General features: G+C 46.5%; 1 protein-coding gene across 5 annotated transcripts in view; it reads right to left on the reverse strand.

Annotated features, from left to right (window-relative positions):
* PHC2 (polyhomeotic homolog 2) overlaps nt 1-27365 on the reverse strand; it is a 646847-nt gene that overhangs the window by 50298 nt on the left and 569184 nt on the right. For all 5 annotated transcript variants that reach the window (XR_013594766.1, XM_078643027.1, XM_078643026.1 and 2 more), the window contains one exon: nt 4198-4348. Coding sequence is in view for 4 of the 5 variants with exons in the window: in XM_078643027.1 (XP_078499153.1) it covers nt 4198-4348 (151 nt within the window). In the remaining variant the exon portion in view is untranslated. The remainder of the gene's footprint in view (nt 1-4197; nt 4349-27365) is intronic.

The following is a 27365-nucleotide window of genomic DNA, read 5'->3' on the forward strand; positions in this document are numbered from 1 at the left end:
AGTGTTGCAGTACTCTAATTAGTTCTGTCACGGGCACCTTGTTGGTGTATTCATGAAGCCCTCACCCACCAACCTAGTTGGTGGCATGCTTCATAATCGGGCCCACCCAGTGACACCTAGTATGTCCCGGGTGTGCTACGACGCCTGATTACAGCGGAGCTGGTATATTGCTGAGAGTGTAGTGAGTGAGGTTGAGGACGACGGCGGGACAACAGGTACAAGGCAGGCACTGACCAGAAAGACTGGTCATCCCCTTACCGCTTCCCTCCAGGAAGCCTTGGCTAATAACCCAAAGCGTATGCATGAGAAGGGAATCCCCCTCTCACATATAGAAAAACGCCTTAGTGAGTGTATCACATAGTCTGTACCACAACACCAAGTCTGTTTTATTTCACCACACCTTTTAAAAAAGGGTCCTGAGGAAAGCCAGAATACTCTAAGGCACTGGCTGAAACATGTCGACCATCTGAAGGACGCAGGGGGCAGTAACTCGCCACCCTTACGCGTCCTGTAGCCTTACTTTTAACCGCTGGTGACGGCCCAGTTATTAAAATTTAATTTACCCTCGGGTACTGGGACCACCACCAAGCCGTTTTAAATCACAACTCACTCAACCTCACTCACTGCACTCTCAGCAATATACCAGCTCCGCTGTAATCAGGCGTCGTAGCACACCCGGGACATACTAGGTGTCACTGGGTGGGCCCGATGATGAAGCATGCCACCAACTAGGTTGGTGGGTGAGGGCTTCATGAATACACCAACAAGGTGCCCGTGACAGAACTAATTAGAGTACTGCAACACTTTGGTCAACTTACGCTAGTCCACAGTGCATATTCTGTGACACCCTCTGGACAGACCTGCAATGCGTCTCCACTTTAAGGAGGTAACTGCGTTTTGTGATGTACCCTGCCACTGTTAAATTTAGCCTTGGCCTTAAAATTTCAATCCACGCAAATGGGGTTTTGAAAATTAGCGGTTGCCTATGCTTTGAAGTTCCCTCAATGCCACAGAACAGAGTACTTTTATGTTTTTTATTATTTTCTTTAAAGGTTCACCTGCTTGCTTCCCAAGTAGGGATGAGCCATCAAAAAGCATTTTGTGCACATTTAATTGTGCGTTAGGTCAATACCCAGATACGCTTAGAAACAATCATTTTCATACTGTTACAGTGAGCAACAGTAAGCACTGGGATCTTTGATGCAGCCATGAGCTATATGCTGTCATTCAGTTCTAAGTTCCTAGGGTTTCTGGCATTAAGGAAGACTTCAGCAGTTTTGTTCTCCATACTACAGGGCCTACCTAATTCTTAGTTGCCAAAAATGTGCTTGCACAAACGTTTTTCATATCGTAAGAGGAAGCATTGGCCACTTTTCAACTGGTCTCCTGTATATTATCTTTGAAGGAAAGGACTACACAGCAGAAATAGCCAGAGCTATCACATATCCTTGGTTTTCAAATAAGTATTTCCATTGTTCTGTCTTGATAGTTAAGTACCGATTCTATGCTATGTGACACAAAGATGGCCTTTATTCAAAGTGCTGCTTCAGAGTCTTGAAACTGCAGAAGATCTACGCCCTAACACAAGCTATGTGAGTTTTGCTCTTAATGTAGGTATGTGCTGAACACTAGTTTTAAGTGAGGGTCCTTGTTTCACCACCTACACATAAGGACCACTAGGAAATGCTCAGCAACATGTCCTTTCTCATCACCTGTGTCATGTTTCGACCAATGTTTATGTATCCCCTCCTCGGTCCCCATCTGTACCCTGCTCAATTCTTTCTTCTTCTGCCCCATTGTTGCTAAATGCCAGCGCTCCTCTCCAGTGCCCCTTGCTGGTGTCACGTTCATGCCCACGCTCTCCTCTTTGCAAGCACAGGGCCTTTTCAGAATCAGTAAGCATTGGCCTGATATCTATTATTGGTGCAGTTACTCAATGAAATATCTGTATCCTGCATCAATTATGTTGGAGATTTTGCAATAAGTTCTTTACATGTATACTCCATATCATAGGATTGAGTTATTTTAGTAGATAAGCAGGATCCTCCTTTACGGTGGGTACGCCTATTTGAGATATTGGAGGGATTATGAGCTGCATTAAAGGTCCCAGACACTGGATTTTTTTAGTCAATCTTCTTTTAAAGCAGTTTTGAGTGAGTACTCGAAAGTCATTTTAATTTCTTCTGGCATTTAAGTAGTTGACACTGTCCTAGTATTGAAATGTCAAGTGTGCCCTCTGGAATTTATTTAGCCCTCCGAAATATTTTTGGCTCCTAACAATTTTTGCCAGGGTGGAGAGGTCTTTAGTGTCTTCCTATTGTGCTTACTGTGGGGTACAATGCTCAAATTACAGGCTTGCAAAATGTACGAGTCATGCAGTCTCTGCTTTGTCCGTCTTTCTGAATGGATTTTCTTTCTAGTTGCCAAAATGTCTATCTTAAAAGATCTTGAAATGGGCAAAGTTATTATTACTCCATTTTTGGTGTTGGCATTTCCCATTTGTACCTGCAGTGCATACAAAAGGCATTTCTGCACCAGACTGCTTCTTTTCCTCTTTCAAGGTCTAGGATTTGCTAGTCAAGTTAGATTCTTTGCTATCCTGAAGTCTGTTGGTTTGCCGTTTCAAGCATTCCGTGCCTGCTTTTTTTTCCAGATTTGAGGCGATTGCTGGTGTAAGGATGATGATCTTTAAAAACAGCAGTGCTTTTTAGCTTAAGCACTAGAAAGACCTTCCTACCTAAAGCTATTTCGGATCAGAAAGTGCATTAGCTTCAACTGCTATCTTCACCCACTTCAGAGATTTCAGCTTTAAACATCTCTTGAACAGAACTCGAATTCTAGAATTTACCAGCGGTCATTACAGGGAGAGCTAAACGCTTCTTACAAAGTTTGTGTTTTTTGGCAGCATTTTCAGTAGTCTATGCACAAGTCCGCACAATTACCCTGAAGTAGGCACCAGTTACACACTTGGCATTTATCCATCCATTATAAGTTTCCATGATATCAAGAATAAAAAAAGATCATACAAATGTATCAATTAAGGACTTCTGATTAAAACAAATCTGATTCAGGACATTCATATCCAACTTGAAGGGAAGGTAATCCACACTCGCCTTCTGTGATGGTAGCAGTGCAGAAACCCAAGAGAAATGCCCCTTACCCCTGCAACCCATCAAAATATTAATTTGCATTTAGGAGTACGTGAAGTAGTTCTTGTAGGAAAGTAGCCCTTTTTGACATGGTCACCCACACTTTTGCTTAAATACCCCTCACACACCAAAAGGGCCCTTGGTGTCATGCTTCATCATAGGGGGTCTTCCTGCCACACTGTGGGACAGGGTGTGCTACGACTAGCGACTACGCTGGAGCACTGTTATTGTAGTGCTATGTGTGATGTATGGGTAGTGAGAGGAAGGGTCAGGGGTGGATGAGGTGAGTGGGTTAAAAAGTACCTGGCCTGTGGACTTAAGGAATTTAATAGGTCATAGGCTGGTACTGTTAAAATGGTAATTCGGAGATTTCCTGCGTTTTAATGTGCTGATACTCCTGGTCAAGTCAACTGGTGGCCAAGTTTGAAAGATTGAAATGACCCAATAGGTCTTAGTAGATCAAGATCGTAAGATCGTAACAGCTTAGGAGCAGGACTGTACTAATCCAGGATTCCAGAAGAAGTCAGCTGAAAGATCCAAGCAGGGCATTGGCTCAATTTAAGACAGCTACCACCCTGATGAGTAGGTGCTTAACAACAGTGGTAACTGCACATTTTTAAAGCTGAAAATAAACTGTAAGCAGTGTACACAAAAGTGGGTTTGGTAAAGTGTAAGTCACAGTTAAGGGTGGCATGTGAAACCTGGTGAAGAAATAGGAAAACCTCAATATATTCCCCATTTAACACTACTAGACACATGATACATCTAACCTCAGCATTTACAGAAGTGTAGCAGAATTTCACAAGTCCTGATATCACAGTTTGCAAGTTAGAATTGTATTCACATTTCTAGTAACATGCCCTGAACATAAGGAAACATGCACTGAGATTTTCAAGGGTCAAACAAAAAGTGTGGAATGTAATATTTTGATAGACAGGGCAGATGTAAATATTTTCTTTCCTTTGCAATCTTTATTGGATGAAATAAAAGAAAAAAAATCAAACTCTAGCTAAATAGGAATAGGGTGCCTGGTGCCAACTAAGTTTACCTTGAGGGAAAGGTTCCTCCATCTCGGAGTCCGTTGTTGTGGTGGTAGTGGTGGTGGTAGTTGTAGTGTCCTGTTGGGGGCTTTTCTCAACCAAGAGGGCCTGCTGGTATTTCTTCTTCAGGATCTCGACTGGCAGAGATGAACGTCCTACCTGAGAGAGAGCAAGAGAAAACAGGTGTTTGTTTGGTTTAAATGGTGCCTGACAGGCAGAGTTATTCATATACAGGGCATTCCTATGCAGTTCTTAGCACAGGAGGCACCACTATCCTTTGAAAGGAAATCCTATCTCATCTACCAAGTCCTTTTTATTTTAATACTATGCAATGCACAGAACACTACAGAATGCATTTATATTGTTATTGTGTTTTACAAAGTAATAGTTCCCATACAGAAAAATATGCGTCGGTTGTTCTTGAAAGGGTTTTGAGGTGACTTTTTAGATGGGTCAGGTTTGTGTGACTGGTAAACACCGGATGGAATGTTTATGTAAACAGATGCGCATCACACAGCTACCTGAACAGCTTTGGCCCCAAAATTAGCCAGATGCGTGCTCCAGAGACCTGAGAGATTACTTCGAAAAAAAGGCCAGCAATGATAGTGTCATAAAAGTGGCCCTCATGGTGTGGAGTTTGAAGAATGGGATGTTTGTGTACCAGGTACATAGTTTTGAAATGTAGGTCTTTAAGGATGATACAGAGGTCCTGGAATATATATATGATTTAACATGGGCGTGGAAGGAGAGTGACTAAAGCTTTTGTAATGTTTTAGAGATGCATTCCTAGCATGTCATAACAGTATCAAACTAGATACTGTATTTGGACCATTTAGACAGTATGCCTGCCACAGACACATAGATCTAGAAACACTAGACAAACGTGGAGAACACAAGGTGTTGGATGCCACTGCATAGTTGTTCGACTGGAGGCATGGTTTTAGCGGTGTCACAGCAGCTTAAGGGGGCCGTGCAGAGCCTAAGGCCTCAGTTGGGACTTACGACAAAATAATATCTAGTGGTATAAGTAAATTTGGGAAAGGCAGGGAAAACGAAACGGTTTCTTACCTGTAGGAGTACTTTTGCAGCTTTCTGGATTCACATGCTGTGCATTATTCTGTCAACTAGTGAGTTAGGTCCAGAATTCAACAAAATAGTGGTAGTCCTTTCTCAATTTTTTTGTTGTTGTTGGGCGTCGACGGTTCCACCATTTGGTCTCCTATCCCACCTTTACTGATGTCATATGCCCTCTCCGGAAGTTTCCAATCATCGCCATCTTCAGATTTTTGTTTTCTTCTCCGTTCTTCTAAGGGTGGTGGGTGGGCCGCTTGTAAATCCAGAAAATTCTTCAAGCTGCAAAACTACTCCTACAGGCAAGAAACCATTTAGGTTTGAATCGTGAATCTTTTCTGGATTCATGTGCTGTGCATTGATTTTGTAGTGATTTTTAATCTTACAACACAATGAGTGTCTCTTCCATTTGGCTATGTAACACTTTCTTGATGTTGGCCTTCTTGCTTCTCCGAGACCGGCCATTGTGTTTTCCGGTAGACTTAGATGTCTGCATTCTAAATCTTCAGGAGCCATTCTGCCGAACTCAAAGTCTCTGGTTGTAGAACTCTCCTCTCTCACCATTGACAGCAGGTCTTGTTGTTTTGGTAATCTCAGAATGTTGCCTTGCACCAATTCTATTAGTTCTGAAAACAACGTTTGCCTCGCCCAGAAGGGCAATCAGTATTAGTGTGATTTTGGCCTATTTGCATTTGTTGATCACTTTGTAACAGTGGTATTGGGGAAAAAGCGTATGACAAATATCCCTGTCCAGTTTATCAACAGAGCATTCCCCAGGGATAGGTGATGTGGCTTTCTGGACACAAAGTATTGGCATTTTGCGTTCCTTGGAGTTGCGAATAAATCTACTTCTGGAGTACCCCATGGTCTGAATATCTGTTTGAGTACTGCTTGATTGAGTTCCTATTCGTGGGAACTTGATGCTAGTCTGCTTAATTTTTCTGCTTATACATTGTCTTTCCCTGGTAGATTAACAGGTGTTAGATCTATTTGAGTCTGAATTGCACACTTCCAAATTTCTTAGGCTAGCTTTGATAGGGCAAAGGATTGAGCTCCTCCCTGTATGTTTATATAGCACATTGTAGTGGTATTGTCTGTTTGAATTAAGATTATTCTTCCCCACAGCTCTTTCTGAAAAGCACTTAAGGCTAGGAACACAGTCTTTCGTTCCAGGACATTAATATGCTGCATCACATCTTGTTCCTTCCAAACACCTCTGACCTTGATGCGAGTCCATATGATCTCCCCAACCCATATGGGAGGTATATGAGGTTATGATTTCCGTTGGGAGTTGGTTGTGCAAATTGCCTTACTTCTGTTATATGTGATCTGTTCCACCACGCCATTTCCTCTTGTAGTTTCTGTGTGCAACCACTAGATTTTCCCAACTCCCTGTAGCTTATGACCATTGTTTCTGAAGCCATTCCTGAATTGGTCTCATAAGTAATCTCGCATAGGTAATCGAAGGGATGCATTAGGCCATCTTCCCCAAGGTTTTCCCCACAAAGCTTGCCTCATCTAGCAAGGCAAGTTTCTTATAGTCGAGACACTATCCTCTTTTTGCTGGGTTATACCTTCCCTACTATTGAATTGATTTTTGCTCCTAGAAACTGTTATTCTTGTTCTGGATTTGGTGCTTTTTTTTCTATATTTATAGAGAATTTCAGTGTGACGAGAGTCCACATCAAGTCTTGTATATGTGCCTTGCATTTACTGAAGGAGTTCGCTCTCACTAACCAATTGTCTAAGTAAGGATCCCCTGTCTTCTCAAGTGTGTCGCTACTGCTGTTAGACACTTTGTAAACACTCTTGGAGCTGATTTTATCCTGATAGCCAGCACCGCAAACTGATAGTAAGTCGCATTCACTACAAATATTTTCTGAATTTTGGCAATAATTTTGCTAGAGCTAATAGAACCTCGCCACTTGTAAATGGGGGTGTTTCCTGTATTAATTCCGAGTTAAAATGACAATGGGATGAGTTACTATCAGGAGGAGGAGGGGACGTTCCAGAATAAAAAAAGATTTAAACATAGAAATCATGATTGTTCGTCGATGTTAGGATCAATATCTGTCCTTCCCTCGGATTTCCCGGTATGAACCAGGTTCCAAAATGATCTGGCGTCCTTAAGTTCTAAGGCTGTCTTAATGGCCTGCCATCTATCATCCTCCCAGTCCAATTTAGCTTTTTTAATTATTCTTCTACAATCAGCCCTGGCATCCCTAATGCGAACCCTGTCACTCCTCGAGTGCACAGAGCAATGCCTGTTTGGCTACCCTGCAATCCCTACTATACCAGGATTCTTTATTAGACCCGGATTTCTGCTTTTGCGAACGGACATTAGAAAAGAAAAACTCAGCTAAAATCTGTACCATTTCCGTGTGTATTTCCCCAAAGTTGGTTAAAGGGGCCATGTTTAATCTATTCTCAGTTAGGCCACTAACCTTTTCCAATAGAGGAATAACACTTGTATAAAGCTTAGACAGAATGTCTGGAGACTGGTTGATTTATGCCCACCTTATACGCCTACCTCCATGTGCCACTTCTAGATTATTACATAGCACAGTCTCTTGGCTGGTGGCCACTCCCACCAACTGGTAATCCAGATTCATAATCAGTGGGTTGTGGTCACTTTCAGGGCGAACATTGACTGTAAAGTCAGTCACATGGTGCCAAAGTTCCACACTAAGCATTAAGTAGTCAATTATTGATGATACATCTCCTGACCTGAATGTAGGATTACCCGGATTATGTCCATTAAACCTCCCATTACATGCTCTTAATGAATAGGTCAGTGTTAGGGTTGTTAACTGTAAAACGAGAGGTATCCACCCCCTAGTGGTATAACTATTAGGAGGGGGAATTGACCATACTAAATCCTCTTCGGAACTTATGGGTTGTGTCTTCCCTTCAAGTGGCTCATAATGACAATTGAAATCCCCCCCAATAATGAGGTGGATGCCACCCTCAAGTGTGCCGAAGAAGTCTGCCAGAGAATCTATAGTTGAGGAGGTGGCCCCATATTGTACTGGCCTCGAGTAGACATAAAAACAGCTAGTCTAGGGAGATTACTGTGTATCAGGAGAATGGACATAATATCGGGGGAGTGTATGTCTACCCGCCTTATTTTGAAGCCCAAATGGGTGCCTACCCATATACAAAGTTCTCCTGATGGTCTACCCATGGGCCCCTTGGACGCTGCTTCGCAATATGCCACATATCCTGTTCTATACTGAGGATCAATTGCCCACGTTTCCTGGAATAAGCAGATCTCATGTCCATCAATGAAGGCCCCCCAGTCCGGCTGGTCCATTTTGGACACCAGACCTGCAACATTCCAGGATAGGATTCTAAGACCACCTACGTCTAGACTTTTCTCCCGCTGGGGGCTTATCTCAAGTATCTCAGCCAGACCTTGAATAATAGTTTCGCAGTCTCCCCTAGGTCCCTGGTCTAGCGGAGGGTCTTCACAACTGGGCACATTAGTTCTAGTGGAATTCTCCCCCACATCAGCTGTATTGGGCCACAGTGTTAAGTCATCCAAAGCCAGCCCCTCGTTTACCTTTGGCACAATTCGGGGCAATATCCCCCCTCTCTGAACCCCACTTGATATTGGTTTTAGAATTGGCATAACACGCCTATTAGTGAGCACGGGGGTTAGTCAGCCTACCAGATCTAAACCACTGAATCTACTACTAAGTGGGACCATGAATTGCAAACCGTTGTATCCGACCCTATTCCCTACTTGATGGCCATAATTAAACAGTTGTTTTAGAGGGCAGTAGAAGTGGCTAAGGTTGTAGGCCTTGATAGTTGTGCCTGTGGGTCTCAACGGCCATGCACATACGTGGCTCACTGCTCTCGGGTCCCTAAAATTTACAACAATGCAATCCCCCACTTCATTTTTCGGTTGATTCCCCACCCAACAGACTCTCCTCACACACAGTATCTGGCTACGAACTTCACCCGGAAGGGGTCTGTTAGCGTTTATCCAGTGAATCGTTTTACATTTAAGTTGATCATGTGTTTCAGACTTCCCCTGTTCCAGTTCTGGGACCCCCGTCAATATTACCACATATGGCGCACAGTCTGGAGGAAGATCTAAATGGGGCTGGTTAGTCTTTACAGCCATCTCATTATTAATTCGCTGGCCGGACGTAGACTTTCTTTGCGTATTTAGAGCCCCCAGGGTCCTTCCCTCATGATCCCGCTCCCGGGTTCCACCATTATTCACATTAACCCCTGCATCCCTTACAGCACTTGGGGCCATTGCTTGCACTATCTCGTTGGGAATAAGTCTAGCGGGCCCCCCACTATCCCCGGGTCCCTCCTTCAATATAGCATTTGGTCTATAAAGTTTTGCTATAGTGCTCTTGGTAGTGTCCACACTAGACAGCATCATTCCTTCAATTTTGTCCAGCTTATTTTCAATATGCGTTAATCGTTCTATTAATGGTTTCAAGGACGAAGTAATAAGCCCACCAATCCTCTGCCAATTAGGATCATCTATGTGGAAAAGTCTCATGTCGGGATCAGTCACCTTGGGTGTACCAGCCGTAGCATTGCTATCCTGGACTATTTGGATGACGGAAGAGTCCAGTCCAATAGCTTCGTTATTGCTTTTACTTGGCCTAAACGCTTTTGGATTCCTCCCCTTCTGATGTGTGAATCCACGTTTCCTCTTCGGGATTGCTCCCGACGACTTTTCAGGGGGTGGCAGTTTAGGCCTTACAGTGTCCATTGCACGGGTCGCAGGACCTCTATGCAAGTCCGGTGTGATATCATTAATGGGGGAAACTGAGTGAACCTGCACCCCCACTAAGTTAATTTTAGCATTCACAAAATGCGAATCACCACGGCCTGTTATTTGGGGCGGAGTATTACAGGCCAATCGTGTGCCTGTCACGGGAGATGGGACACTCAAGAGACCTCCCAAGGAAGAGCGCTTATTAAAAGCAGGGTCCAGTGAGAGGCGCCTTTCGGTTATAGCGATCTCGTGTTCAAGGACAGAGGAAGCCGTCGTAATAAATTGGTCCAATGTGCCAGCCACGTATCCTACGTCAGTAACCTTCCTCCCCCTTTTCTCCTGGGCAGGCATCTTAATCAACAGTCTAGAACAGAATGTATACCGCTACTCCTACCTTGGCTTAAAGCAGAGTCCAGAATACAATGGGTGTTAGAGGGGGGCCCAGCCCAGCCTCCCCCAGGCTCCAACGGGCCCGCCCTTGGCCCGGGCTTTGCCCGGCACGCGTCCGCGCTGCGGAGTCAAGTGCTTCCCAAAATACTTCCAGTACAGAGAGGAGGGGCGGGGTGGGGTGGTCTCCCGACGGCCCCCGCAGCTCTCTGGGTGTTCGAGTCCTGGGCTCCCGTAGCACAAACAGAGTTCAAGGCAAGGCACAGCTTCTCCCCCCAAAATTCCTTAACTGTAGCTTCAAAATCCCCTTTCTTCTGAATTAAAGCTGCCATCTCTGCCTCGAGTTGCATTTTTATCCTCGCAATTTCCGCCAAGCGCTCTTCGGGGTTGAGGATCAGCGTCTATTTTCTTTTTCATATCGAGTATTTCTTCTTTCGGCAATGCGTTGATTGTTGAGGTTTTCGAATCCTCCCAAACTCTCTTTTTTTTTTATACCAAACCTTCTTGACCCCCCTCCTCATAGAAGGATTCCTCCTCTTCTTCTAGAGACTCTGGTGTCATGGGAGGATCAGATTGTCGACCTCCTTTTTAACTTGTTCTTTTGGTGTCAAAGTTTTTTGTGAAATTCCCTGAGTGTAGCTTCAAAATCCCCTTTCTTCTAAATTAAAGCTGCCATCTCTGCCTGGAGTTGCATTTTTATCCTCACAATTTCTGCCAAGCGCTCTTCGGGGTCGTGCGTCAGCATCTACTTTCTTTTTGTCGTCGAGGAATCTTTCGACGATATATCGATCGTTGAGGTTTTCAAATCCTCCCAAACTCTTTTTTTCGATGCACAAAATATCTCGATTTCTAACATCTTTTGATGCAGTAGCCTTTTCGGGGCACTCTCCTCCTGTGGTGTCCCTGTGGAAAGATCCAAAGGACACTCTGTCTTTAGGTCTGCCTTCGCTCAGCAATTTTTTTGGACGTTGAGGCTCCCCTTTTTTTATTTATGAGTCTGGTCTTTGAGACTCTGATAATGAATGTTTTTTTAGGTGTTACCTATTTCTTTTCTGTTGACTTGCGAAATTCTCCTTAGACTTAGATGATTCTTCGGTCGGTGTCCGAAGCTTCACCCTCTGCCTCTTCTGCGAGGTTGTCGCTCGGCAGACCCAGGGCTTTTAAAGCTGGTGCCCTAGTTACTGCTGCTCTCTTGCCTTCAACGTCTTCTGCTTGAACCCCTTACAGTTCACAGTTGTCGCCTCTATGGTTGAGTGGTAGCCAGAGGTTACACATCTGATGTTGGTCATTCTACTCAAATTTATGATGGCATTTCGAGCAGAACTGAAATGGAGACTTTTCCATCACAGAACAAGCAAATCTCCTGTCTGGGCAGTCTCTAAACGACATGGAAAAACTCCTCCGATGACAGAAATCTTCCCCGGTACCTTTATTCAGTGATCTTCAGTTTTTTTCGACTTTTTTGAAAAACTTCATCTGACCTTCTTCCTTTTACTTAATTGGAGAGCCCTCAGTTAAGAATCCAGACCCAACGGTGGAAAAAAAGAATCTGAAGATGGTGACCACAAGTGGGAACTTCCAGGCAGGGCGAGTGACAGGATAGGACACTAAATGGTGGAATCATCAACACCCCCCGATAAAAAAAGGATTACTATAATATTGGAGAATTAGGTACCCAAACACTAGATGGAAGAATATGGCACAGCATGTGAATCCGTGAATGATTCATGCTGCAAAACTGTCCCTATCTGTAGCATTTACACACTAAACAGACAAAGGTATGTGTTGCTGGAGGTAGTTGGAGGACCAAGAGTCAACCACGCTTCAATAGCAGTAACGGACGAGTTACTTACCTTCGGTAACGATGTATCTGGTAGAGACACAGTCTAGCCGCAGATTCCTTAACTTAGAATATCCCCCGGCGTCAGACTGGATCCGGAAAACATTCCGCAGCCGCACGTCTGCACGCCGGGGGCGGCACTGCACGGCTCCGCCCTGACGTCGTCCACGGACGTGACGTCAGCGGAGCCATATATGCCCCTCCCGGCGCGCTGATGTCAATTTTCGTTGGAGAAACTTTTCCGAGCCACAACGCAGAGCTACCACCAAAAACGGAGAATATGGGAACAGTGTGCAAAAATGTAAGAAAAATAGAATCATAAAGCACAGTGCCAGGCACTGTATCCTGCAAACTAGTAGAAGGAAGAGCAGAGCACCGCTCTAAGAAGCACCCCCACAAATGTGAAGGGCAAACCACCTGTGGAGGTAGAGGAAGGTGTGAAAAAACAGCATGGCAAATGACAGAAGCCTGCAACTATAATGTATAACCGTGAAGAACGACAAGTCGAGAACATAGGATCAAGGACAATTTCACCAGAAGAGACATTGCAACCCCAATAAAAGACCAATAGAATGTAACAGAGCCGATAGACTTGAAGCAATGGGTCGGAGGGGTGGTAAGAGACCCCAAGAAGGGGAGAGCGGAGGGTGGGAATAAACCTGAATAGATCCCACACCGTACAATCCATATAAGCATACCGCCAAATCACGTGAACGGGCGGAGTAGAGCAATGAAAACAGAAAGAACACTTTGTGTCGGAGTTAAGTGAAAAAGTAACCCTGTAGAAAAGCAAGCCCTCCGGAGGGAGGCGAGTATAGAAAACCCCACCTGAAAAGGTCCTCGCAGAACGGGGAGGACGGGCGGGCGTTCAGGAATCTGCGGCTAGACTGTGTCTCCACCAGATACATTGTTACCGAAGGTAAGTAAGTCGTCCATTTGGTAGAGACATCTAGCCGAAGATTCCTTAACTTAGAATAGATACCAAAGTCATACCCACAGAGGAGGCGGGTCTGCGACTGAACCCCATGAAGTTCCCAGGGGGACGGAGCAGTCAACAAGGTGACAAAACAAGGATGGGGATCCGCAAGCCAGCACACCCACACCAGACATTGTAGCTCATAAAAGTGCGGAAAACATGGGGCGGCAAAGGCACCACAAGCCGTCCAAGAACAGCATAAAAAATCCTGTATGTATACCGGGTGAAAGAAAGAAAATACATACTAGATATGTAGGTGTGAAAAGGAAAGTGCAGCACTTCGGAAGAAGTGGAACTGAACCTAGGGTCTGACAGATCCACAGGATCCGGCGTGCCGACCGTAGGTAAGACCCAGAGAGATGGCAACTGGTATGACAGAGTTAGCGCATACCAGTGCAGTATGCACAACAGCGGAAAGAAGCACTGTTGAAACCCGCACCAGCAAAAATACGTGTGACAGCAGTGGCAGGATGCCAACCCACGGCCAGAAAATGCTGGTGGTACGAGAAACAGAAGACGCACCAGTACATAGTCGGTCTGTCACAGATCTGTGAAAGGGCCGACGGCACCCAGCATATGCGCCCAGAACAGGACTTACAGTAAGAACGATAGTCAAGCGGAAGACTGGAAGTAACATAAGCAGACCGAGTGGACGTTAGAACCACATGAAGTATAGCAAAGACTCTCCTGTAGGGCAGCGTGAGCAGCCCAGAGGCGAGAGATGCAACAGCAAGAAGGCAACCAGCAAAAAGGGAACCAGGCAACCCGGACACCCATATAAGAACTTGTAGCACAAGCAGACCGGGTCAAAGACCACGGACACCACATGAAGGAACGTTGCCAGCAAGATTCTACTGTGTAAGAGCACAGCAGATATTGAATAAGAAGAAAGACGCTAAAAAATGAAGCGTAACGCAGGAATAGACTATGGCACGTGAAAAGTACCAACAGACATGTGGAAGCATAACTGTACAGGACAATGTCCAGGCCCATAAGCGACATCTGCCCCTCGCCCGGGAGGAACAACGGTCCCCCGCAAGACAGTGGAGGAGATGGAGTTAGGCATGATAGTGGAAACAGTCAGGACCAACTTAAAGGTCCCAGGACCCAAGAAACGAGTATCCTGAAGAGAACACTCCCGTTACGAGTGTCACAGAATTAACCCAAAGCAGAAGCGTGGGAAACACCTGTGCGGAAGCAGCAGGGGAAGTGGAAAAAATGCTTTTGGGAAAGTGGTCAGAAAATGAGGCCATAAGACAATGTACAGCAGAGACGGACATGGTAAATCCGCTACCTTGAAAGACCAGCCCAGTAAGGGCTGACCATAGAAACAACAAGGCAAACATACCAGGGTGTACCCAAGTTTGCACCAATAGTAATGAGCGTGCCGCACAGCCCACCTCAGTTGCCATCCGGGGAGGTGACAATAAACCATCGGTAGGAGACTAACCCGTCCACTAGACAGCAAAAGTGGAGGAGCCGGAGGCTGATTTAAAGGCCACGCAACACAAGGCACCTGCTCCATGGACCGAAACGACCTCAGATCTGGGGAGTCCACAGGAGCGTCACCCTCTTGCATAAGAGGAGGCGTAAGCGCTGGCGTCAACCGATGCCGTGTGGGAGCCACATCGACGTCCGAGGAGTCGGGTGGGACATCAACCTCATGCAAAAGAGCACGCCGAGTCGGAGTCGTCTGGACATCGCCGACCTCCAAAGGGGATTCGGCATGGGCGCAGTCTGACGTTGACCCCACTGCAACATGTGGGGAAGAAATATGTTGACAGGGTGTTGAGCCTGGTGCCGCCTCCGACGTCAGCGCAGGAAGCCGCTCAGGGCTATGCAGTGACTGAAGGGGTGGGCTGGGCGGGAGACTGGGAAGGCCCTCTGGGCCGTGTCCCGTCGGCGTCTTATTGGCTCCGGCGTCGATGCACACAGGACGAATCTTTGTGCCCAATCAGGGTCACTAGGATGATTTGGGCCCTGTCTTTCTTGAGCTTTAGAACTTGCAGCAGGAGAGGTATCCGCGGGAAGGCATACAATAGTCCCAAGTTCCATTCTAGGTGGCAGACGTCTTCTAGAGAGAGATGCCTTGGAAATTCCAATGAGCAGAACTGCTGACATTGCGCTTCTCGGCAGTGGTGAATAGATCCAGCCAGGGTTCTCCCCAAGCGCAGAAGAGCCCTAGCTCCACCGCCGAGTGTAACAGCTCAGCCCGCCTGCCTTGGCATTCAAAGAACCTCCCAGGTGGTTCACCATCAGAAAAAAATCCTTGATGGTCTAGCCATTTCTTGAGGCACAGGGCCTCTCGGCTAAGGGTCTGCGACCCCACCCACCCTGTTTATTGCAATACCACAATGTGATGGTGGTGACCGTAAGCACCTGTACCAGCCTGCCCTTGATGGATACAGGAAGGTTTTCAGCACCAAGTGGTTTCTCTCAGTTTCAGAAGATTGATATGGGGCCAGAACTCTGCTGGAGACCTGAGGTCTCTGAGCTCCACCTCTCCTAGGTGGCTACCCAAACCCAGAAGGGATGCATCGGTCGCCACTGTCAGCTCTGGGAGATGAAGGAAGAGAGGTCTGCTGTTGACCCAATTGTAGTCCAGTAACCACCACCACAGATCTCTTGCAGTCTACTCCAAAATCTGGACAAGGTTAAAGAGGTCCCCTTGATGCTGAGCCCACTGAGACTTCAAATCCCACTGCAGAATCCGCATATGCCACCAGGCATGCTGTATAAGCAGGAGGCCATCAGTCCCAGCAGCCTCAGAGTCAACCTCACTGAGATCCAGGACTAAGGCCGATACATCCAGATAATAGACAATGTCCTTTACACTTCTTTCCGGGGGAAAGGCACGAAATTAGCATGTTGACAGTGAACCTCAAAGATGACAGGGGGTTCGTCATTGTCTGGAGATGGTTGATGACTGCCTGGAAAGAGCTCTCCTTCAACAGGTAGTCAGTCAAAGACTGGGAGACCCGAACGTCAAATGTATGCTGTTATAACTGCCACTACTTTCGTGAACACTGGAGACCAAAGGAGAGCACAGTCAACTGAAAAAAACCACAGCGAACTGCAGGTAGCGCCGAAAGGTCTGCAGGACGGGTATATTTAAACAGGTGTCCTGCAAATCCGACGTCACCATCCAGTCTTCAGGGGTGAAGGCAGACAAGACATGGGCCAGTGTAAGTATTTCAAATTTGCCCTTCTGGAGGAAGGCGTTCAGTGGGGCACGGATCTAAAATTGGATGAAGACCTTCGTTCTGCTTTAGCAAAAGGAATAACAAGTCAAGTCAAAAGATCTTTATTCGGAATAAGAAAACATCCATAAAAGTACAAACAAAAAACATTTCAAAAACATTCAATTCAATAATTACAATTGGAGAATAATACAAGAAAAAACGAGCACAATCAGATCAAAATCTATTATAATTTCACAACTGTACCAAATTTGTCCTTCCCTAGTGATAGATTTAAAAATTGTTAAGAGAAGAAAATATTAAAAAACAATTTTAAAACCTTTGTTTAAAAAAGACGGACATCACATTGTTATAATATTATCTATTTACACATAATTACCAAAGATAAAAATGGTAGGTTTAAAAAATTCTTTATCATGAAAGTGCAAAATAGAAAGTGCAGTGTGCTATAATTATGCATCGATATTAAGGGTGGCTCTCGATCTAACAGCAGCTTTGAGGAAACAGCTCATCCTAAAAATAACTTCGTCTGATCCCAATACCTGGAAAGACCGGAGTGCCAATTTAAAATTAGTCAATTCATTTTTCTTACAATAGGGCATTAGATAATGTACAGTAAATTTTTTATAAAAACCACAGAAGAACAGGAAATGCATGAGACTTTGCTTCATGTAAGGGTTACAGGGGCAATTTAAAGTTTCAAGATGTTTATTGTATCCCAGAGGGAAGTTCAGTAAATTAACTATACTCCCCTCTCGGAAACGAAACAGTAAACCCCTTACCCATCTACCAAGATGCAAACGCAAATATCTGTACGGTAGGCCAGGTTTTTTAATGTGTGGTTCAGAATAGGCCAAATATTTTACAACCGTGCATTTAATCTGGTTCTTTCTGTCCCGCTCTTCACTATATAAATCATACAATGCCCTTGAGATGATGGTCTTATGGGAGCGATTTATTAGGTGTGGTGATGTGAACAGGGAAGCCAAACCCACGCTTGCGAGGCACTCTTTTACTGATTTCAGCCATGGAATAAGGTGTCCCCTATCGCACTTTAGACAATCCAAAATAATGTCACGGGTCAATGTAGCAGCCGTATTGTTCCATATCTTTATCCAGAACAATGCTGGTCTTGATCTCACAAAATCCTCTATGTAGGGAATATTTAGTTCATTATGACATACATAGGTTGGAGAACAGATAACCCCCCCCAATACCTTACGACAGAATCTATTTTCTTCTGTTTGAATGGAGGAGCACTTGGTATAACCCCAAACCTCAGCGCCGTAAGTGCCGGTTGGCATGCATTGGGTTTGGTATATCTTCACCAGGGGAGTTATCACATCAGCTTGGGTGGGTTGCCTCAAAGAGGTTACACAATTGATGGCCTTGCCCAGCTTATTCCTGGCATAAGAAACATGGGCATGCCACGTACCACTATTTGAAAATAGGAGCCCTAAATAGGGAAAAGTGCTGGTACTTTTAAAAACATTTGACCCTGAAATAATCTGGGGAATTTTGTGATTTTTTGGCCCACAGCTCATAATCAGTGATTTTTTAAAATTGGTTGTTAAGCCTAAATCGGCCATAAAAAGGACAAACCCTGAAATTAAAATACGCAGTGCCTTCGGAGTACGGCCCATCAGGACCGCATCATCTGCGTAAAGAAGGGTGGGTATAGGGGCTCCGTTAATGTAGGGCACATCACTAGTTAGGGTGCTCAAAGTGCCGCTTAGTTTATTAATGTACAAAATAAAAAGGAGAGGGGCCAGCACACACCCTTGTCTCACCCCCCTACCAATGTTAATATCATTGGAAACTTCACCCATTTGATTCACACGTACACAAGCTTTAAGATCACGGTGTAAAAAAGCTAAAAAATGTACCAGATGGTCATCCAAACCATATTCAAGAAGGGTAGACCAAAGCCGGGAGCGATTAACAAAATCAAAAGCCGAGCTCAGATCCATAAAACCAAAATATAAAGGGGATTTCTTTGCAATATTATATTTTCCCATGATCAAGTTCAGATTCAAGCATTGTTCCACCGTTCCGACACTACTGCGGAACCCAAACTGGCTAGGGTGTAGGATGTTGTTCTCATCTGTCCAAGTTCTTATCCTTTTAAATAAGATCCGTCCCAGAACTTTTAAGGTGTTATCTATTAAAGAAATTGGGCGATAACACCCAGGATCCAGCCTATCGCCCTTTTTAAAAATGGGAACAATAATGCTACGTGACCATGTTTCCGGAATCTCTCCTTCAGTTAAATTATTGAAAACATTGCATAGCAAAGGAGCCCAAAACTCTGGTTCACATTTTAATTGGTCTATGGAGAGCCCATCGGATCCGGGTGCTTTGTTCCCGGCGCTTTCTAAAATAGCATCAAAAACCTCAAGTGTGGAAATAGACATTGGGTGTGGAGGGGGTAGCAACAAAGGAGGATTATCTGGTGTTGCGTAAATTTTGCCAAAGTGCGCAACCCAGATCGGACCGGTGATGTTACAGTTAATTTCGGTCAAATTTGAGCCGATAGATCTTATTTCCTTTACCTCCTTCCAAAACCCAGTGGTATCTTTTAGGTCAGCAGATCGTGCCAGGGAATCCCAGTGGGTTTTCAATAAATCGTTTGATCTGGTACGTAAAGCAAGCTTATACTCTGCTCTAAGCAGCCTTACCCGCAGTATGTCCCTCGGTTCAACTTTTAAGGCAGCTCTAAGCATCCTATTCGCTTTTGAGCATGGGGCATCGAACCACCTAGGCCTTTCCTCAGCCTTACTAGAGGCTGGTCTAGAAATTTCACCTTTAATTACAGTGCAGAGTTCAGAAAACGCTTTAACCACATTTATCCCTTGGTCCTCTGTGGTAAGACAATCTTTAATCAAAGATGGATATTTCTTACATACTACTGCCAGGATTCCCTTATTGTCTGCTCCCTTCCAGATTACCCTCAGCTTGTCTGTCGAGACTTCCAGACCCCTTGCGCCTATTTCGCGTTTTGGACACTTACCCTTCGGTATTGATAAATGGATGGCAATTGGGTAATGATCACTGTAAATTTCACACACTACTTCTGCCCTTATTAATGCCTTTGCAACGGCGTGTGAAACAAAAACATAATCAATCGTTGTACCACCCCCGTGACCAATAAAGGTGGGGAATGGGGATGCATGGTTTTCCATACCTACATACTCCATGCAATTAACAAGTTCACTAGAAGAGAGAAAATCTAACAGTTCTATACCTCTTTTACATGGGGGATTTCTTGGATGTACATGTGCATTAAAATCTCCCCCTAAACATATGCCATCAAATTTTCCATACACCTGTCCATCCATGATTACATTAATAAAATCAAATAAGAGAATAAAATTAGAGTTAGGTTGGGACAAAAAAATCATTGTTATAGAAATTGATTAAACACAGTTTTATCCTCTGAGTATACGAGAGTGCCATGAAACTAGGACAATTTGTTTGTAGTTCGTCAATTTTCACTTCAGCAGTAATTTTTATCCAAATGGACAATCCACCACTTGGACGACCAACCAAAGGGGCCAGAGCAGTCCTATTATGGCAACTATACCCCTCAAACAATAAGTCCTCAACACACCACGTTTCTTGGAACATCATTATGTCATAACAATTGACGCAATCCCTCCATGAAGGAATTCCCGTCTTGGACTTCAGGCCCGCAATGTTCCAACTAAGAATTGTTAGATTATTATTTTTATTATTCCTCAAACATGCACCCTGGTTAGTGCTTGGGGCGGTTTTAGGTATAACAACGCTTTGTTGAACACTTAGTAGACTGGGTGGAGAGATCTCCAGTGTTAACAGGGTCGCCTCTGGGGGTGATTCCTCTAACTGTGCTGCCTCAGAACACACAGGAAGTGGTTTAGTGGTTTCAGTGGGCAGTCAGTCCAAAGAGTCCAGGTCCTGGAATATTCCAAACCTATTCTGTAAGGGAAAAACTGGGGGGGGTTGCATCAACTTGTTGGGAGGACGATAAAAATATTTTAAGGGTAGTGGGGTCACCACAGTAGACGGGCCATGACGACCAGGATTATTGTTCAGCAGATATTTTGCTGTGCCCGGTTTTCTAAAATTAATTACAATGCAGTCCCCATTGATGTTTTTGTAAAGGGGACCGACCCAGGTTACTCGCCGTGTGGTTATGATTTCTTTTGCAATATCATAACCCACCCCCTTATGCTTTGTTAGCCAATCTATACACTTGTTGTGAAGTTGAACCCATGATTCTCCTTGACCTTCCTTAAGCGGAAAGGAATAACAACCACAACCAATTTCTGGCCCAGGGACGCTCTCTGTAGCCACTTTTGCCATAAGGGCTTGCACTTCCTGCCATAAGATGGAAAAATGGTCCTCCATCCGTTGCCCTCGGGCCCTTCCTGAGGCTGAATTGGCAGCAGGTACGGGGTACCTCTGCCGAAACTGCGAAAGGAGCGGTTGAGCTGATGTGGCTGGTGAGGCAGGGCAAATAAGTCTTCAAGGAAGCTTGCTGTGGCCCTGCTCTCTTTGAACCTCTCCAGAGTAGAATCTGCCTTGTGCCCATTGAGGCAACTGCAGTCCAAGGACATACCCATAACAGACAACTAGACATCACCTGAAAAATCTGTTGACCGCAGCCAGGCATGGTGGCGAATGGAGACACTTGTGACAATGGCTTGCCTGATGGAATCAGCCATATCCAAGTCATAACAAATTGTGAACTTGGCTGCATAACGGCCGTCCTCTACAGATTGGGTTAGGACATGCTGGAGGTCTTCTGGGACACCTGAAAGGGTTTGAGCCACCAGCTCGCAAAGAGGGTGGGAATAGCAGCCCAGCAAGCAACTGGCATTAACGTAAATGTAGACCAAACTGGCGGAAAAAATACCCTCTTCCTAAGGGTATTCACTCTTTAAGACTCCCTATCTGGGGGAGTGTTCGGAAAAGTTTTTTGGTTTGTTCTACTGGGAAATAACAGTACCTTTAAGCTATCGAGTGAAGGCTGCTGGGACAAATATATGGAGTCACCTGGAGCAGGGGTGTCTGGGCCCCTAGCAGAGTATCTGTGAGTGCCTCATTAAAAGGGAGCAGGGGCTCAGTGGTGGTTTGCCCCGGCTGGAGGATTTTTGGTCAGGACAATAGCTTTGACCTCCAAGATGAAATTCTTTAGACACCCTCCCATGACCACTACGAAGGAAGCACTCTTGAGTGGCAAGACCTACGGGTAAAAAAAAGACCAGAATCAGAGGAAGGGTCTATGCCACTGGCCTCTCAGATGTCATCATACAAATTCTCCTCATGGCATGGTTGCCCGATTTCCATCACCTGCGTCATAATTGGCACTAAACAAGGAATGTAATATACAATCCTTGTGGTGGTGGGATGGGATGGGACTAAAAACTACTTTTGGACCTGGACCTTTTTTTTTTTTTTTTTAAAAACCTTTATTTGAGCAAGCAGAAATGTACAAGGATGGGCCTACAACCACACGGGCCAGCCGCTAAAAAGGAGTAGACACATATCACATATGCCCGCAGAGGTAACCGTCAATCAACAATGCAATACTCCACATTATATACAGGACCAAAACAGGTTTTATATATATGAAAAAACAAACATACAAAAAGGCGAGAGTGTATCACTGAAGGTCAGCCCAAGGGACACAAGGGGGGGACAGCAGCGGAGGTGCAGTAGTAATATCCTAAGCACTAAGGAGTATGGAGTGGGGGGGGGGGGGGGGGGGAGGGGGGCAGAGATCAGGAAGAAGAAGGGGGGAAGAGCCGGAGACACCAGCTCAGTCCCTATATGAAGATTCCGGGAACGCCAGCCTAAGGAGATAGGGTAATCTCGATAGTGTCCACAAGGGGAGGAGTACAAATGTCGCCACGGTATTCGTTCCATTGACCCCACACCTTCACCCATGCCCTGGGTCTACCCCTGGCCACATAGACAGTTTTCTCACGGAACATGGACCAATCCATATTATCCTCCCATTGCGAGAGGGCAGGGGGCCTGGAGGCCCCCCAGAGTTGCGCAATGTCTCGCTTCGCAATCATATAGCCCAGGGTGGCCCATCTAGTCTGTGCCACCGAATAGTCCGTGGGCTCCCAAACATTCAAAAGACAGCGACGAGGTTCCGGTCGCAAGGATATCCCTGTCACCACAGTCATCAGATCAAGCACGGCCACCCAATAAGCAGCCACCATCGGGCACTCCCAAAGAATATGCAGGAAAGTAGCACGCAAACCACATCCACGCTTACACAGTCCATCGGAGGAAAAGCCCATCACCATCAGTCGCGGTCCCGTCACGTACACCCGATGAAGGATCTTCAATTGGACCAGACGGAGTCGAGCCGGTATAGCCACCTCCTTCGGAGAGGAGAGGGCCGATTGCCAATCCTCATCATCAAGTTCCAACCCATCTCCCATCCACTGTTCCCGAAGTCGGGCCAATAAGTCAGTCCGATTGTTAATCAACTTTTTATAGATCAGGGAGATAGTGCTATCAGGAAGATGTTCGTCAAGGATACGGTCTTCAAGTGGGGAAGAGTCAGGCGGAATCTCACCAGGAGCAAACACCGAAACCAAAGCGTGCCTGATCTGTAAATAACGAAAGAATTCCCGACTACTCAGGCCATAGTCAGCCTGGAGGGCCTGAAACGGGCGCACAGAACCCTTAGAATATACATCCCCCACTTTAGAGATCCCAATCAAGTCCCAACGGTCAAAACCCCTGGAAGACCAAAGACCGCCCAGACGTTCCGAAGCATAAAGCGGCGTCGCCAACGTCAAGCGATCCTCCCAGCCCAGGCTCACATTCGCAGCACGCCACACTGTCAAAGCAGTCAAAGTAGGTCCCACAAGATGGCGCCCAGCGGAGCGAGAATAGAGCACTCTATTAAAGTCACCTCCCGGAAGCTGAAGTTTATCCATCTCAAACGCCGGATTACGACCCGGAGAGAACATAGCGTGATTAATGGCGGACAGATGTGAAGCCCAGTAGTACCTCCTAATATCGGGGAGCGCCATGCCCCCATCGTACCACGGGATGGAAAGTTTCGCGAGAGCAATGCGCGGTCGCCCATCCCAAATAAGTTGCCTCTGAAGGCTCTCAATCTCCCGAAAATAGGTCTTGGGGATAGGATCATAATAATTCTGGAGAGCGTAGAGAAACCGCGGTAGTGACATCATCTTAAACAGGGCCGCCCGACCCAGTGGAGACAGGGGAAGCTTGCGCCAGCGGGCAACGTCCAAACGGAGCCTAAGCAACGGGGGAAGGAGATTACGATCAAAACGAAGGGACGGATCCAAGGTAACGAAGACCCCCAAGTATTTGAAACCATCCCGGACCACCCGAAGAGGAAGTCTACTCGGCAACGGAGGCAAGATACCAGATAAAACGTATACACAGGATTTAGACCAGTTGATGACGAGGCCTGAGTTAGCGCCAAAGGACGCAAGAACGTCAAATAAAACAGATAAAGACTTGCGAGGAGAAGTAAGATACAAGAGGATGTCGTCCGCGTAAAGCGAGACGCGGTCTTCGAAGTCCGGGGCCCAACGAATACCTTTAAGGGATGGTTCCCAACGGAGCCAGGCCGCCAACGGTTCAAGAGCGAGCGCGAACAACAGAGGGGACAAGGGGCAACCCTGACGGGTACCCCTGCCCAAGGAGAAGGGGGCCGACACTCTACCGTTCACTACAACTTGCGCCAGAGGTTCCGCGTACAACAGCCTAACCCAGCTAATAAACTCGCACCCGAATCCAAATTTCTCAAGTGTCGCCCATAAATAGGGCCACTCCACAGTATCAAAGGCCATGGAGGCATCCAGGGACGCCAAAATGGCCGGTTCAGTCAAAAGCCCCGCCCTCGCCAGCGCGCCGTGGAGGCGACGTAAATTCAGAGCAGTGTTGCGATGCGGGATAAAGCCAGATTGATCCGGATGGACCAACTCCCCAAGAACCGAAAGGAGACGGGTCGCCAAAAGTTTAGCCAACACCTTAGGTTCAACATTTAATAGGGATATGGGCCTGTACGAGGAACAGAGGTCACGCGGTTTACCCTCTTTGGGAATGACGACGATTGTCGCCAGACGCTGATCATAAGGAAGTATGTTCCGCTCACGAGATTCTAGAAACATGGCGCGGAGATACGGCGCCACCTTATCGGGGCGTAATTTGTACAACTCAATAGGCAAACCGTTCGGGCCCAGTGCTTTGCCCGAACGGAGCGATCGAACTGCATTGGCTATCTCATCATTCGTAAAAGGGGAGTCCAAAGCAATACGGTCCAAGTCGGTGACACAGGGCAAAGTGATATCACGCAGAAGAAGGCGGGAGTCAGCAACATCCCTCACAGACACGGGAGCATACACCACACGGAAATATTCCGCAAAACGATCAACAATGGCGGTCGGATCAATCACATTCTCACCACTCGCAGACTGAATCATGGGCACCACACGATTAACTCTTTCTTTCTTGTCCAACCACGCTAGGAGTTTGCCCGCCTTGTCACCCACATCGTACAATCTGCCCTGCTGCTCACGAAACATCACCTTTGCAGCGTCAGTGACCAGAGATTTATATGCAAACTGTTTTAGACCCAGGGCATGGAGTTTCTCAGGCGTGACACCAGATTCCAGCTCGTCCTCCAAAGCAGAGATCTCCCCCTCAAGGTCCACCACCTCCTTCCTCCCTGCTCTCTTAGCTTCAACAATCAAGGAAAGGGCCTGTCCACGAATCACAGTTTTAAAAGCTTCCCACAGGGACACAGCCGAAGAGACCGACCCCTCATTTTCCAGGAAATATGCATCCATGGACTTGAGCAAGAGGGTACGAGTCACAGGGGAGGAAAGATACCAAGGGTTAATGGGAGCCACTCGGCCCGCCGCTTCCACCCCAACCTCGAAACGAAGCCAGAGCGGCGAGTGATCGGAAATACCCCTCGGCAAATGTAAAATCTCGCGAACAGCCGATGATTGGGCTGCGGGCATCAGGAAATAATCCAGCCGAGACAGACTGCCATGGGCCCCGGAATGGAAGGTGTATTGGAGCTGAGTAGGATGCAACAGTCGCCAGCAGTCCACAAGGCCAAAGGTATCTAAAAACCCTCCCAACCACTGCTGAGCCTGCGGGGTATCTCTAGGGGGATGGCGATCGTGAAGGCCGGAAAGCACCGAATTAAAATCACCGGCAAGAAAGAGAGTGCTATCAGGGAGATCTAACAAAACACGGCCCAAGTCAGTAAAAGTAGAGGCCTGCAAACCCGGGGGAACATAAACATTGAAGAGAGATAGGGTGCGGCCTTCATATCTACCCACCAGGACAGTATATCTCCCACGGTCATCATGAATCACCTCATCGATAGCCAGGGGGAGGGAGGTTCGAACAAGAATACCCACACCCCTAGATCCGGAGGTAAACCCCGAGTGCGCCACTAGGCGGTAGCCCCATCTATTCATTGCATAACAAACATTACCAATCAAATGGGTTTCTTGCATGAAAACAATGTCCGGTGACAAACGTCGTATACATTTTAAGACCACACTGCGCTTGATACGATCTCCCAGGCCATTAACGTTCCAGGAAAGAAATTTCAACCCTCTACCCCCCATCCCAACCGCCCGAGCCAAGACCCCTCGTCCATGAGCTAGACATCAGAAACAGCAGCAAACACAGGAGCAACTCGCCTTGAAAACAACACACAGAAAAGAAAAAACTTCCCAACCCCCCTCCCCCAAACTGAAGAGAAACACCCCCCACCCTGCACCCCTGCAAAAAGCTAAAGAGCCACCCCAACCTGCAGTGTGCCTGTCGCCCAAGAACCCCTATTCTACACAAAGACCCCGGAGGAGGAAAGGTCTCCGTTCCATCCACCCCCCGACCTCAGCAAGAACCAAAATAACAAACGAAAGACAGAATGATCACAATGTAGAGGGACGCCGGCCAACACTCCTGAGAATGTATTCAAAATAAGACATAAGAGCCGAACAGTTAGATCTCCACACCACCTTCGGCACCACCAGGGTGAGCGGCGGAGTCTGTCTCAGGAGGACGGTCAGGCAATGAGTCCAGCCAGTCATTAACAGCATCTGGCCGATCAAAGAAAAGGGTACGTTCATTGTATTCGACCCGGAGTCTAGTGGGAAAGAGCATGGCGTAACGTAGACCCCGATCCCGGAGACGTTTCTTGGCACCACGAAACTCCATACGTTGTCTCTGAACCTGTTGGGAAAAGTCCGGGTAAAAGTTCACCGTAGCATTCTCAAAGGCCACCGGGCCCTTCCCCCGCGAGGCCTGCAGGATAGCGTCCCGGTCTCTATAATGAAAAAGCTTCGCTACAATGGGTCTCGGCGGGGCTCCCGGCTTGACTTTGCCCCCTGGAACATGATGTGCACGTTCCACCGTGAAAAATTTTGTGAGACCAGAAGGGGCCAAGTGGTTCAAGACCAGATCCTCAACCAGGAGATCCACCGAGTGGGGTTCAGGGTTTTCCGGTACACCAACCAGGCGAACATTGCAGCGACGCGCCCTATTTTCAAAGTCCTCCAGGCGACGGGTCATGAAGTCGTTCCCCCGACGGAGATTTCCAATCTCTGTTTGGAGCTCCGAGACATCATTCGTAAGGCTAGAGGATTTAATATCCAGTGATTGCACCCTCTCATTCGTCTTGCCGAGATCAGCACGAATCAGATTCACCTCAATAGCCACGGTGTCAAGTTTGTGGGCCAAGGCCTCGTACTGTAGGCCGATGGATTCCCTCACACCCGAGATGGCGCCCATGATATCCTGTAGGGAGGGCTCCGCCGACTCTTCCAAAATTCGTTCGGACGCTATACTAGAACCAGGCAGGGCAGCTCCGGGGGACCCCTTAGAATGGGTATAACGGTCCATGACATTTGATTGAACTGGAGCTCCGCGCAGAGGTGTTTTCGTCTTGC

The sequence above is a fragment of the Lissotriton helveticus genome, chromosome 5_1 (genome assembly GCF_964261635.1).
Source record: "Lissotriton helveticus chromosome 5_1, aLisHel1.1, whole genome shotgun sequence".
NCBI lineage: Eukaryota > Metazoa > Chordata > Amphibia > Caudata > Salamandridae > Lissotriton > Lissotriton helveticus.